A 15,099-nucleotide genomic window follows, 5' to 3' on the forward strand; every position below is an offset into this window, starting at 1 on the left:
TTGGGAAAACTTTGGACAAGGGCTCAGCTTGTTCTCTCTAATTCTTAAACACACATTCACAGTGCTGTGGAGAGTCTTCAAAAATATTCAGCTAAATAACATTTATTTATTCTTGTCTCAAGATGTTTGTTGAGAACAGACAGATGTGCATCTAGTTTCTTTTGTCCCTGACACACAAGCACAAACCAGTTATGCAGACATACAGGTGGAACACAAGTGCTGTCTTACTGTCCATATTTAGTGTACCCAATTTTAACTCTCACACAATCTGTCTTTCTGACCCTGACTAATAACATGGCTGAGTTTTCTTGTCCTTATATAGCTGTGCAGGCGTGTGTGTGTGTGTGTGTGAGAGAGAGAGAGAGAGAGAGAGAGAGAGAGGGGCCTGTTCACCCCTGGGAATTGTGTTGTCTTCCCTTCTGTTACTCTTCCCCTCTTTCCCCATATTTACTACTCAAATTGCAGTTCCTTTGCTTCTGGGAATAGTTTTCTGGATCAAACCAGACTTATGAACTGAGTGAAGAAACAGATTTTGTGCTATTTTTAAGATTCGCTAAGCTGGAGGAGCATTAGGCTACTGCTGCTCAGAGTGTACAGGTTTGTTTTGGAGTGGGTTAAAATACGATCAGTTTTAGAATTCTGTAGTGATAGGAGATATTGAAACAGCTCTGTGGTGTGACTAAGACATGTCACAGTTTACAGAAAAAAAATGTTTTTGGTAGCTCAGTATACAAGATGTTGGACAACTGGTCGGAATGTTGTGAGTTCAAATCCCAGCACCCCCAAGATGTCACTGCTGGGCTCTTGACAAGAACAAGGCTCTTGTTCGGATGTGTGTGTGTGTGTGTGTGTGTGTGTGTGTGTGTGTGTGTATATGTGTGTGTGTGTATATATATATATATATATATATATATATATATATATATATATATAATATATTTTTTTAAAAAAGAGAGATAAATGTAAGTTGCTCTTGATAAGGGTGTCTGCCAAATGCCATAAATGTAAATGTTTTCATTAGAAAATGAAAAAATTAAAATCATACTACCTTGTACTATATAACAATTTTAATTGTCCTACACATTCTTACACCCCAGTATATACAGTAATGTTTACTCTGATTATATTATATCACACCTGCTAACCATTATGCTCTCCAAGTTAACATTGGAGTATAATGTGTATTGGCGTATAACGTATATTGGAGTATATCATTGGAGTATAACGTATATTGGAGTATAACATTCAAGTATAACGTATATTGGAATATATCATTGGAGTTTATCACATATTGGAGTATAACGCATATTGGAGTATAACATTCAAGTATAATGTATATTGGAATATATCATTGGAGTTTATCACATATTGGAGTATAACATTCAAGTATAACGTATATTGGAATATATCATTGGAGTTTAACACATATTGGAGTATAACGCATATTGGAGTATATCATTGGAGTATAACATATATTGGAGTATAATATATATTGGAATATAACATTGGAGTATAACGTATCGCTCAAAAATGAGATTTATTTATTTTTTTAATTTGATCAACAGTGAAAATGTCAGCTTTGTGTAAGTTAATTTTAAGAGATATATTGAAAAATGTACTAGGTTATCAATATTTTTTTTTTTTTTATTTTAATTTTTTTTTTTTACTGTTTATTGTGCATTACGGCAGACTTTAAAAATCCAACATCTAGCTCAGTTTTTGTGATTGCCTCATAGTATTTTTAAGCCTCCCCTAGTCTCCTGAAACCTGAAAAGTGGGAATGCTCAATTCTGGATGATAAAATCATTAATCATTTTTAAAAAAAAAATTATTTTATGGTAACTCATGAGCAGAGAAAAATCAATACTGCATCAGCCTACCACTAAGAAGCTAAGTGGAAGTGCTGGCTCGACCCCTTGCTACAGATTCATGAACAGATTTTGAGCAGAATTTCTTGGCTGATATGAGCAAGGGTTCAGCAAGGGTTCTTTCGATCGGTGGTTCTGAAACTAGTTGTCAGGGCCACATTTTTGCTCTATCTCAACTTGCACAGCACCAGGTACAGAGCTAAAAATGTGGACCATTCACTGGGGGCTCTGAGATCTGGATTGAGAACTACTGTTTTTGATTGTTATTAGTTCTAGCTTTCGAACCTGTAGTTCTTCTCTGCTTTTCTAAGACTAATAACCCTCAGTTCTGGGGTTCCACAAACTGAAAAATGATGAAACTCTAGAGTGTAGTGGTGTGTGTAATAAACTCACGAATTCACATTTTATGTTAACATATTAAAAGTAAAAAAGTTAAGAAAGAAAATGCCACAAATGTCATCACTCATTTTAGAAATGAAAGCAAACTCGAAATGCCGTGCCATCTTATATTTTGGCAAATTTTTAGCCTTTATGCATGCCACATTGTAAACAAATTAATGCTAGTATATAGCTGAACTTGCATTTAACGATTGTGTCAACTCAAACAAGCTTATTAATTAGCTAAATAGACTGTGAATTGATGGAAAACATGACTCATCGGTGACTTGAGATATTCACTCATCAGCACTGTCTGACTGTTTTATTTCTTGTGGGTGAGTTGACAAAACCTTGATCTCAAGCAGTGTTTTGTCACTACTCTTCTGTGCGGTGACTGACTGCATCATTCACAAAACGTTTTGAGTCAGTGCCTTTTTAAACGGTGGTTGTTGTTATTAATGTAAGTGTGGACTGCTATCATGGGCCATTTGGGCTATGAAGGTATACATTCTCTAAATTGAATAAATAAATATAAGAATATAACAACTAATATAAAAAGAATGGTGAGAAATACAGTGTAGTATGCAAGCTTTCAGGGAAACAGGCCAGGGAATGTGGTGTGTCAGTAGATATCTCGGCAATACCAAGGTCCATTAATATAGACTGTAGGTTCATGCTGGACATAGTTATTCAGTGTGAAGTTAAGCATAATCTCCAGGCTTGACCTGCGTAATGCGTGTTTCTGCTTGTCTCTATTTGACTTAAGAGAGTCAACAATTGACACTTGCTGACATTATCCCACATCAAAAGCAGCACTGCTAAGAAACTACTTTCTTCTTGACATTTTATAGTTTCAGTGTCTTATTGTTTTCTCTTTCCTGTCCCCTTCCAGCCTGAAAACCTTCAGAAGACATGGCTGCGGGAGTTCTATCAGGTAAGCTCCGAGTTGCTCTTCTACACACCTTACAAGGAGCTGAGCACCTGTAGGCCACTAAACAGAGGGATGGAATAAGACCATGACCTATAGCCTAGTAGACTGAGCTGATCCCAGGCGAGCTGTTTACATGACTGACATCACACATTGTAGTGCTAACCTCATGGTGGGCTTTGTAGTAGGGGCCTGAGAGGAAGAGCTCAAGTATGTGGAAGAAAGTAGGGCTTTTGAGGGTCATGCACAAGAGTTTTTCTGCATATCGGAACGCCGCCGTCTGCTGTCTGATCGTACAGATAGCTGCTTCAGATTCGTTGTTCAGACATGAATACTATATGCATTTTGCAGGTTTTCTCTCTCACTCTCTCTCCCACACACACACGCGCGCACACACACTCACACCTCCTTTGATCTGGTAGCAAGCGTTTTGAAAAACCACAGCTTTTTCCATTGCCTGCTGGGGGGAAGTTGGTTGCAAAAGAGAGTTGTGTATAAGTGTAACAGGACGATCTGATTAAAATAATCTATGTCTCCTAAAAGAAAAGTGCGATTGTTGTTTTTATAAACTGACGTTTTTTTGTGCTGACAGGGAAAATGAGCCTCACATGACTCCCACATTTCAACCATAATAATAATAATAATAATAATAATAATAATAATAATAATACCACTGGGTTATGCCTTGTTTTTGATTGTAACAGGTGACTATGTAAATTGTGATGAAGATGATTATTATTATTAGTATTATACCAACACAACTACTACCAAATTCAAACAGCAACACTAATAATAAACACCTTTTATTATAAATGAACTTTAGCTAACTATGATTTGGAAAGTGTTCAGCATTGCAATATCTCCAGCTTGACATGTCCTAAAGCTCCTTATTTTCACTTGCTAAATAAATCTCATTTTCCAAGCTGGCACTCTTCCTCCATTCTGGTTGTTTTGACTCGCCCTCTGAACTGTGGACTGATAGGCTGAGTGATAAAGTGCCTCACATCCACTTTAAAGTCTCTCCATTCTGAAGAAGTTGCTCTGATAGCATGTATTCTTCCTAGAAGTAGGATTCAAGGTAAAGGATGCACCTGCGTAATAATATTTCATGTTTTTGGTTCTAACAGAGCGAAATATAATTGTTCATATGATACGTCTTAAAAACCTTGAGTTCCGGTATTAGCATATTAGCTGTTTGCATCGCTAGCTTAAAGATAGGCCATTCATAAACACACAAGTGTCACGAGTGCAGTCGCTTCACTTTTCCCCTGTAATTAAAACAAAACAAAAAAACACCCCAAATGCTCCGTAACGCTTTTGTGGCTGAATTGGCAAATCCCCATAGCCATACTCCAAAATCTAGTGGAAGGCTTCTTAAAAAAGTGGAGAGTGATTTATTTATTTATTTATTTATTTATTGTTCATAGGCCATAGGACAGACACATGGCTGTGCTGGGTGCTTGCTGATATTTTCTTTTTGCTGGAGAGAGGCAGAGTTTAGTTGTCTTTTATCTAACTGTCAGTGCAGACCAGTGTTGCCAACTTAGCAACTTTTCAAACCCCTTTAGCAACTTTTTTTTTTTTTCAAAAAAAAAAAAAAAACGACAAACCATTGCAACTTTCCAAATGTGGTCAGTACTGTCCTGCAAGCGTGAGGTCTTGCTTTCCCGCTGCACTCTCACCTCTCTCTGCGTCGGCTCTGCTCAGTGAATGGCTGAGAGCAGCACATTCTGTTGATCGCACGGCAGCTGACACAGACGTAAATGTAAAAAGAATCCCAGTTTCATCCCAGTTTGCATCATTCGTATGCGAATGTTTTTAGATTACAAGACGAATGGAATGCAACATGTTTTACATGTAAAATAGTCCACATTACTGCAGCCTAGTTCTCTTGTTCAAAGTAGTTATAGTGTTCAGAAACATTTTTGATCATTCATGTTCCATACCTGTCTGTTATATAGTTTTATAGAAGCTATTTTACAAAAATCATAAAAGTTATGAAAAGTAACTTAAAGTACAAAAACACAAAAGCAAAAAAAAATTAAAAATAAAAAAAAAATCAATCTATCAATCAAAACAGATGATAGATTAGGTTATATATAGATAGATTTTGTATAGAATAGATAATCATTATACTCAGTCTCATCCAATAATGGATGGGGGGCTTTAGTTACAAAAGATTGAGAACCTCTGATCTGTAGCAAATAGTGTTGACAATGGTTGTTTTAAATAAAGGATATTTGAAGAAGGGATATAAAAAACAACCATTGTTTGCACTATTTGCTATAGATGGTGCTGTTATTATTTTTGCATAACTTAGTGAGCCCTTCTTTCTCGATAGAGTAAATGGGAACACACCTTTCGTGACATGAAATGCCACCGCAACTGAGAAGGTGACTTGGGGTATTCTTCTCAAATTCGAGAAGGATTTAGCTTTAGATTCATTAGCATACAGACTTATTTGTTTGTTAAATCTAAAACATTGACTATACAGTTCGCACATCACACATCCAAGTTAGCTGCTTAGCTTGTGCTTAGGGGGAGTCCAGTTTTCCACTTGACAAAATATATATATATATATATATATATATATATATATATATATATACACACACATAAATAAAATACAGTGGGGGATGCTTTATTACACATTACGTATTGGACTCTTTATTACACATAAAGTTATTTATGGACTTTAATGTTGTGAATTCTTTATATTTCCAGATTTTTTGAGTTAATATTGGTGTCTGGTCAAAATTTCATATGAATAACCTCATTGGAAGTATATTTATTGAAAAAAATGTTGACGCGTCTAATACTTATTTCACGCACTGTATATATTATAATATATAATACATGAACTGCTGTCTGCTGGATATTTTTTCAGTCCAGCATTGACTGCATCTCTACAAAGTGCACCTGTATAGTCCATTTACCTGAAGAAAAAGTTAATGTAAATCGGCAGGTGTATGTGATAATCTAGCAGCATTTGACAATATTCCTGCTCCAGACCTTGAGCTGTATAGTTTACGGATAAGCCGAGCTGGATCGAGGACTGTGCCTACAGGAGTGTGGTTTATCTTGTTATGTGCCAAGCTCAGTAAGGACACGTGAATTCTGCAACAGTGCATTTGCATATTATGAAAGGCAACATTTTTATAGCTGGTAACCTCAGTCACCACATTATTTACATATCAAACACATTGAAATTTGTTTCAGCTGTCTGTGAACTGATTTTTGCACTTTAAACTGATCGCTGATCACATCGAATGGCTTAACAACTTAAAATAGCCACAGCTTGTTGAACTTGGTGCAAAGTAATAATATCAGTAAACTCGCACTCCAAACTGAATCGAGACTAAAATAGCCGAGCATTGCAGAAGCTAAATTTAATAAGACATAATTTTGTAACATTTGTTCAAGTCAATGTTTTGCGCTGCTTTTTCTTTTTTATTAAATTATGTTTTTTTCGATGTCCTAGTAAATTTGCTGCATGGCACAAAACCATGTGACTGAATGAAAGCACTTTCAAGCTTACTGCCAATAAACTGGATTTTTCTTCAGTTTTCTTGTTTTTGGTCTGCCTTCTATTAGCAAGGAATGTTGTGATAATGATTAGTATAGTTACTATAGATACTCAGATTGCTTTTTAAAGAAAAAATTTTGGGGTACGGATTAAGTATGAGAGATGTGTGAGAGAGAATGCTGGTGTATGTGACCGAGAAACCGCGTATGAGAGTGAGGGATGGCATGAGATAAAGAGAGAGAGAGAGTCTGAAAAACAGATACAGTGAAGCTGCTAAAAATATTCTAGCTAAATATAAAAACACTCAATACCAATTTTAAGGACCAAACTATTATGACAGCCAGGAATAATAATCCAATGTGCTTTTCCAAGGATATGTAGGCTACTTATTATACATAAAAATATAGAACTCTCAAGAACACTGACCTCTCATGCAAGCAGATTTTCAGTACAGGGCTGCTGTGTGTTATAATGGTCTTAAGTTTAAATCCTAGTTATGTAATCCAAGACACTGTGATTGGTGTATTAGAACACACTACACATTTTCTTAAAAACAGAGTTGGATAGTCTTCATATTATCAAGTGTAAAAGAGATGCATTAAAACAAACTGCTACCTCTCGCAATGAATTAACAATGCCATGTAAAATTGAGAGTATTAATGGGGACCAGGAACAGTTTTTGTGAGACTGTTGAAGCAGGTCCATGTTGTTTTATGCCAGGTTGTGGGTCTGTTTTTCGTACTTTTTTCCACACATATGCGTTAATCCAGCTGTGAAGCAGAGGAAAGGTCGGGAAAAAGTCACTTCACTCATGCAGAGCTCCTGTTGTGTGCCTCATTGTATGCTTCCATTTTCAAAACAAAGCTCTAGATAGCATGACAGATGTTGTGCTGATGACCATATCTAGACCTGTCATGATAAGTACTTTTGTTGAACAATATATTGTCCCAGAAATAAATTGCAATAAACAATATTATTGTCATTTTAAGACCATTTTATGCCACTGATGACTAACGATAATATAATACAAAAGCACTTTAATGCCAGTACACTCTTTCAAAGAGCAAGGAACTTTTAATACTTAAGAATATTCAGGCATTGGAACTGAAATATCGAAAAATTGTTTTTACCTTCTGAAGAAAATATCCTTTAAATTTGGTCAATATTTCATCGTCATATTTATAAATTTTAGTCCATTTTACTCTGACTAAAATGGCATGGAATATCAGTCATTTTTGCTGACGAAAAAATGCAAAAATTAAACCAGATATTCTCACATTTTATATATTAACTTAAACATATATCAACAAAGCCATGTGAAAACTGCCCTTGTGAAAACCTGATCTCCTGAAATAATAACATTACAACGAGGACACTATTGTAATACAATCTTGTGAATTTTTTATGCTGTAGTTCTTCATTGTCAGTGTTTTAGTGCATTATTACAGAAAGAGCGTATTCACATGTGACTTACTATTCTACCTAACGCATTTTGTGCTGGAGCAAGTTGTAATATTATGTTTATGTTGTGTATATGTCTGGTTAATCTCATATGTGTATAGGATGCGTGTATAGGATGCTAGTAAAGGCCTTCAGTTTACCGGTGTTCATTAACTGTTCAGTTTCAGTTCCGCAGTTTAAGCGGGTCAATCACCGACATTATTAACAATGACTGGATTATTTGAAACGCTAGAACTTTTCTAGATTTTTCTTCTTAAACATCATTAGTGCATTGTTAATATCTTGCATGTAATTTTTTCAATACGTTTTAATTATAATCCGTGCTAGCGCTTGTAACACGTCTTACATTTGAATGCACTGTTTTTCATTGGAGTGTGCATTTTTATCTTAAATTTAACAAACATTTGAAGTTAGAATTTTACTTTGACACAGATTGCTAGAAAAGATGAGATGACAGAAGCAACGTGAACGGTTAAAATGTTGGTGACATTCACTTTTATGACAACAAACATGCGTGTAAACACAACGGACAATATCGCGATCAGCAAAAATGATTGAGGTCATGTCCATATATCGTACGATAAGTCGATAACATAATTATGATGACAGGCCTAAACAGATCACAGTATTTCAGTACCGAACCACAGAAAGAGGCCTCAGATTATGATAATATTATGTTAAGGTTCTATCTGCCAGGTTCTTCACCTACATAAGACCTTATCATACCAGCATGAGATTTTTAGTTAGTGTAAATGTAATCTCAGCCTGAGATCCTCTGCCTACGGCCCATGGAGTGTCTGATATTGGTTTCTGATGGGGAAATAAATATTTGAATGTTGTGATTCATTTAGCTTTTGGGAGGAAGATGCTGTCATTGGACTGAAAACTAGTTCACAGAATTTGTCTTTAAAGGTTTATTAAGTGTTCTGTTTAAAGCAACAAATAAACCACAACAGGGAAATGTCTGATTGGTAAGTTACAGTGTTGGTCATGTAGCCTTTTTTGCAGTTAAAGAAAGTGGTTCTTGGCCGTGTTTACTAGATCTAGATATCAGCCTAAATACACCCGTGTCTCCAAGAACTGTAGCCTGTAGGGATAGAGCTGTATTGAAATGTCCACCTCTTTAACTGTCGATGTTAGCGGCTTCTTTTGAAAACAATAAACAACACAGAGAGCTGAATGTAAAGTTTTATGAGGTGTTTTGCATATTACGTGACATACAGCAACCAGATTCCAGTCCCTAGTGAGAGATTCATTTGACTACGAGCGTAAATCCATATACACCCCCAATTCTGAAAAAGTTGCGACAGAATGGAAAATGCTAATAAAAACAAAGAGGAGTGATTTTGGAAAAGTACTTTGACTTGTATTTAAACAAAAAACATAGAAAGACAAAGTATTTGATGTTTTACTTGGTCAACTGTGTAGTTTTTTGAAGGTAAACGTTTTTTTAAATTGATGCATGCAACACGTTCCAAAAAAGTTTCGACAGGGGCAATTTAGGCCTAATAGAGATGTGACGTTGAAATAAGAAGGTGATGTGAAACAGGTGAGGCAATCGTTTAATGATAGTATATAAAGTGTCTTCAAAAAAAGGCCTACTCCTTCAAGAGCAAGGATGCCTCAAGGCTCACCAATCTGCCAACAACTACATCACTGAATAATCTAAAACTTTGAGAACAACATTCCCCAAAGACAAATCGGTAGGATTTTGGGCATTTCACCTTCTGCAGTGCACAATATAATTAAAAGATTCAAGGAATCCGGTGAAATCTTGGTGCATAAAGGGCATGGGTTACTTGCACGTCTGTGAGTGCACCATTAATGCAGAAAGATATTTACACATTTTGGAGCAACATATGCTGCCATTCAGAGCAGGGCAGCACCAAACCACATTCTGCCCGGGTTACTAGTTCATGCTTGTGTAAGCAGAGAGTGCAGGTGCTAGCATGGCCTGCCTGCAGTGCTGATCTGTCTCTGATTGAGAATGTGTGGCACATTATGAAGCGCAAAATAAGGCAACGAAGGCCCCGTACCGTTGTGCAGCTGAACAAATGCATAATGGATGAACGGGGGAAAAGACTGCTTGCTAAACTTAACCAAATGTTATTAAAAGAAACGGTGATGTTACACAGTGGTAAACAGTCGACTGTCCCAACTTTTTTGGAGTGTGTTGCAGTCATCAACACATCTGGAGTGTGTTGCAGATTTGAAATGAGTGTATATTTTCTAAAACAAATTACACTCACAAAGTAAAACATCAAATAATGTGTTATTAATGTGTTTTTTGTGTAGTACAGGGTGAACTGGAATTTTTAAATGAATCGTCTTGGGTTTTTTTTTTTTTTTTTTTTTTTGCATTTTCCATACTGTCCCAACTTTTTCAGAATTGGGGTTGTAGTTAAAGTCTACAAGTTATAAAATACAAGATTCTTGAAAATGGGGACTTTAGGAGAAATTTGATTTCCCGAGATATGAGAGAGAGAGAGAGAGAGAGAGAGAGAGAGAGAGAGAGAGAGAGAGCCTTCCCTGGAATTATGGCAGCTCCTGTTGAATTGAGTGTAGAAGCAGTCTGCATCAAGCCTTATCTCTTATCTCTCTGCGTACGTGTGCATGTTTGTGTTGATTGAATCAGATTTTCAGAAGTCTCTTGTCTCAAGGGACACTAAATGACAGCTTTTCCAAAGCTCACACGCATGGAGATATGTAAACAAAGAAATAATGGGGGAGGCAGACTGAGAAGGGTGCAATTATGGAAGGGATATTCATCTCAACAAATGTGGTGGTGCGGTCATTCTAGTTTAGATAATATGGAAACCCTTTTTGTTTACTTTGGTTCAAGTGGCTCAGTGTGCTCACATACGTCCACCATCTGTCTGTCTGTCTCTCTCTCTCTCTCTCTCTCTCTCTCTCTCTCTCTCTCTCTCTCTCTATCTCTCTGTGTGTGAGTGTGTGCATGCGCGTGTACACTCAGGCTGCAGGGTTCTGTATGTGATTTCCTGTGTGCAATAAATTTGCCCTGAGACAAAACAAACACAAAACTGCTCCTGGACCCCCTATGTCCTCCTGATAGAGACGTGCCTCCCCTTTTCTAACTCTTCACTGTTTTGCTGACAATTGGCTTAACAGCTCATCCTTACCAGTCTAATAGCATTCGCTAGCATTTTTACGAGTATAATAGCTAATGTGAGCATCTTTACCAGTTTAAAATCTAACAATAGCATATTCACTAAACTAATAGCTAACATTAGCATCTGTACTAGTCTAATAGCTAACGTTAGCATCTTTACCAGTCTAAAAGCTAACAATAGCATGTTAACCAGTCTAATAGCTAACATTAGAATCTTTACCAGTCTAATAGCTAAAACTAGCATCTTTACCAGTCTACTAGCTAACAATATCAATATTTTTGAGTGCTTACATGTTTTTATTCTGTGGTCCAGTCTAAGTTTACAGCATAAGGATTATCACCTACAGTATATGTAGTTATACATTTCATTCGGTTTTCAAAGTAGGATAATATTCACTCCTTTACCCAGTAAACTAGTGTAAATGTATTTAGTTTAAAGTCAAACAAACTCATTGCTGCTATTTATTAACTTCAGCAAGAACGGCCGCACTTCTTATTACGTCGTGGTACTCCAAGTGCCACAGCAAGCATGATATGAGTGTCTTTATTAATCAGTGCTTCATATGAGTGTGCACTAGACCATAATTTCGTGCATGCGTGTGCGACTGTCTGTGTGGCCTATGGAAATCTAGTGGAGTGCGCTGAGGTCTTAATGATCTTTTTCCACCAATAGTGCAAATTGTAGGCTACGTTCCGTAATGTGCACTGTGTAATACAAATTCTGTTCACTTCAGTTCATAATAAAAAATTTTTTTAAAAAAGTGATTTGATAGAAGTGAGTGAAACGGTGAGTGTTTTGGCATGGCAGTGTTCAGTGATTCTTGTCTTGATTGTGTGTGTGTGTGTGTGTGTGTGTGTGTGTGTGTGTGTGTGTACGTGCTGCTCAGAAAGATCGGGGAAGGCCTGCTCTTACCAGGCCTCACAAGCATGACGTCATGGAAATCTCACAATCTGTCTCTTTCTTTCTGTCTTGTTCTCTGTGTGTGTGTATGTTGATGACAACACCACGGGTGACTGGTAAATCTCTAAACTATGATCTCGCTGCACTTGTATTGTATGTTTGGACATGTATAAAACACACTTTCTCTCGCTAGCTCAGCTCATCTATGAAGGCCGTGCGCAGAACCTTAGGTGCAGGAAGAACTGTACTAAGAGATGAGGATAGATTGTCATTGATCAGTATCTCATGTAAAAATCTTTATGGTCCACATACGCAGTTTATAAAGATGAAGATCTGCTTTTGTGCCTCTGGTTACATTACATAAAGCAGCACAGGGCGCTTCTAAAGATCGTCTTTGTGATAAAGAATCTTGGTTTTTTCCATTCACGCATAAGGCTGAAGTTTGATATGTGGTTGATTATAAGGTCAGAGAAAGATGCTGTGTGAGTATGCTACCAAATAGAGCTTTTCCACTGGAGGAAGCATCTCGGTTCAGCAAATTACTCATGATGCTGCACGTTGTCGCTATTTCCATTGCCAAGAAATCTGTGTTAGTACCCATGCTGAATTACCTTTTTGCCCAGGTACCATGCAAGACGCACTGGGACATATTGTACAGGTGAGATAACATCAGTCTAGACCACAGGCAGTTGCTTTAACTGTACATGGGAATCCGGACATTCCCTAAAATTTCATTGCAGCAAAGAAGTGTCTCAACACAGCAAACTCCCCAGAGTTCAATGAACTCTCTGAGTCTTCATTTTTGTCCAATTGGATAAATAAATCATTATTAAAAATTCTATATTTTAGCAAATCATATTAAATATCTCATCTCTCTTGGTTTTGCATCTCAACATTTATTGTAGGGCTGGTCGATATGACAAAAATATCCTATTATGATACTTGAGGACATTTCTATGATACACAGTACGTATCCCGATATATCATTTAGCTAACAAACTGTCCACAAAACTGCGTTTAACCTGAGTTTGACAATACTTTTCTTTAATGCCTACAAAGACAAATGTGGTTAAGTTAAAAAAAAAAATACAACAAATCAACAACATCCCTTCAGTACTATTTAATTTGTAATTATTAAAAGCATAAAAAATACATCACCATACCAACGATATCTCAGCAAAGTGTATCGCATAATCATTTATCATGATATCGATATTATATTGATATATCACCCAGCCCTAAACTTTTGGACAGTGCACTCTTCTTTTTTTTTTCTTTTTTTTTTGTCCCACACAGGCGCTTCTCCATTTGACGACTGGGAGATTTCTCAAAGGGTTGGAACCTTGTAACCGACTGCCAGTCACTGAAACAACAAATATAGATTGTTATTTTATCTTTGTAATCGATAGATTTTGTAAATAAATTGTAAGTATAAAGTTATGTTTGATTATTTGAATTGGTTTTGGGTTTTATTTATTTATTTATAGGTTTAAGTAGGTCTACAGTCTAAGTATACACCATGGAGATTGTTGACTTTTTTGACATCATCAAATAGCTTTTTCAATCATTTATTCAACAGAAATATCAATAGATGTGATATTCTTCCCTGGAAAAAGTAAGTACACCCTCGACTTCAGAAGCTAGTATAGCCCCTTTTAGCAAAAATAACTTCTTGTAGGCATTTTGCATAATTGTTCACCAGGCTTGCTGGAATTTTTGACCACTCTTCCATGCAATATTCTTTCAGTTGCAAGATGTTTGAGGGGTTTCTTTGTGACCATTTAACTAACTTCGAGCTGTTGAAAAAGTGTTGATTTGATTAAACAGGGTTCGCAGTAATCAGGCCGGGTTGTGTCTAGTCCAGCTGAATGCCATTATGAATGCAGTTTCATAGATTTGGGGAATTAGCAACTATGGGGGCAAATATATTTTCACACAGTTTCACACACAGGCTGCGTCCGAAACCGCGTACTTACCTACTATATAGTAGGTTAAATACATGCATCTCAACTACTATATAGTAGGTAAGTGCGCGGTTTCGGACGCAGCCCGCGGCTTCAAGCAGTCATCTGTTTGCACGCACAGCATGACTAATAATTAACTGCACTTGAAGCTTTTGTAAAATTAAAAATAAAAACACCCAAAACTGTATACGGTACCATAACAAAGACGAACTCTGTGTTGATACGTGAAATTCTGGAGGGAACGTCGGACGGCATGGCGTGGGGATGTAATGACGTGTGACGTTAATCGATCTATGTTCTATAACATGTAAAACGGGAACATGAGAGGAGTATTTTAAAAACGACTCATGTAAACACCTTAATCACAATATTGTCTTATTCAGAATAAGGTCAATAATTATATTACTGCTGTTCATGTAAACGTAGTCACTATTCACTGCATGTTAAATGTTATTGCCAGTGATTTATATACATTTGAATGGCTGCAGTTTTTAATGGAGTGACCCAAATATCAATGTAATGGCAATATTTTGCATGCTGATGCAGCAGGTAGTGTTATCAATTCACAGCTTCAGAGTAGCCGGTTTTATGGTTGGTCTTTGTGTGTGTGTGCGTATACAGTATCTCATAAAAGTGAGTACACCCCTCACATTTTTGTAAATATTTGATTATATTTTTTCATGTGACAACACTGAAGAAATGACACTTTGCTACAATGTAAAGTAGTGAGTGTACAGTCTGTGTAACAGTGTAAATTTGCTGTCCCCTCAAAATAACTCAACACACAGCCATTAATGTCTAAACCGCTGGCAACAAAAGTGAGTACACCCCTAAGGGAAAATGTCCAAATTGGGCCCAATTAGCCATTTTCCCTCCCCGGTGTCATGTGACTTGTTAGTGTTACAAGGTCTCAGGTGTGAATGGGGAGCAGGTGTGTTAAATT

At 36.7% G+C, this 15,099-nt stretch overlaps 1 protein-coding gene across 1 annotated transcript in view; it reads left to right on the top strand.

Moving 5' to 3' along the window:
• The window catches only part of LOC108263413 (inositol polyphosphate-5-phosphatase A), a 176,130-nt gene that overhangs the window by 38,983 nt on the left and 122,048 nt on the right, over nt 1–15,099 (top strand). The window contains exon 2 of the mRNA XM_017464167.3: nt 3,139–3,180. Coding sequence (XP_017319656.1) covers nt 3,139–3,180 — 42 coding nt within the window. The remainder of the gene's footprint in view (nt 1–3,138; nt 3,181–15,099) is intronic.

The sequence above is a fragment of the Ictalurus punctatus genome, chromosome 3 (assembly GCF_001660625.3).
Source record: "Ictalurus punctatus breed USDA103 chromosome 3, Coco_2.0, whole genome shotgun sequence".
Lineage (NCBI taxonomy): Eukaryota > Metazoa > Chordata > Actinopteri > Siluriformes > Ictaluridae > Ictalurus > Ictalurus punctatus.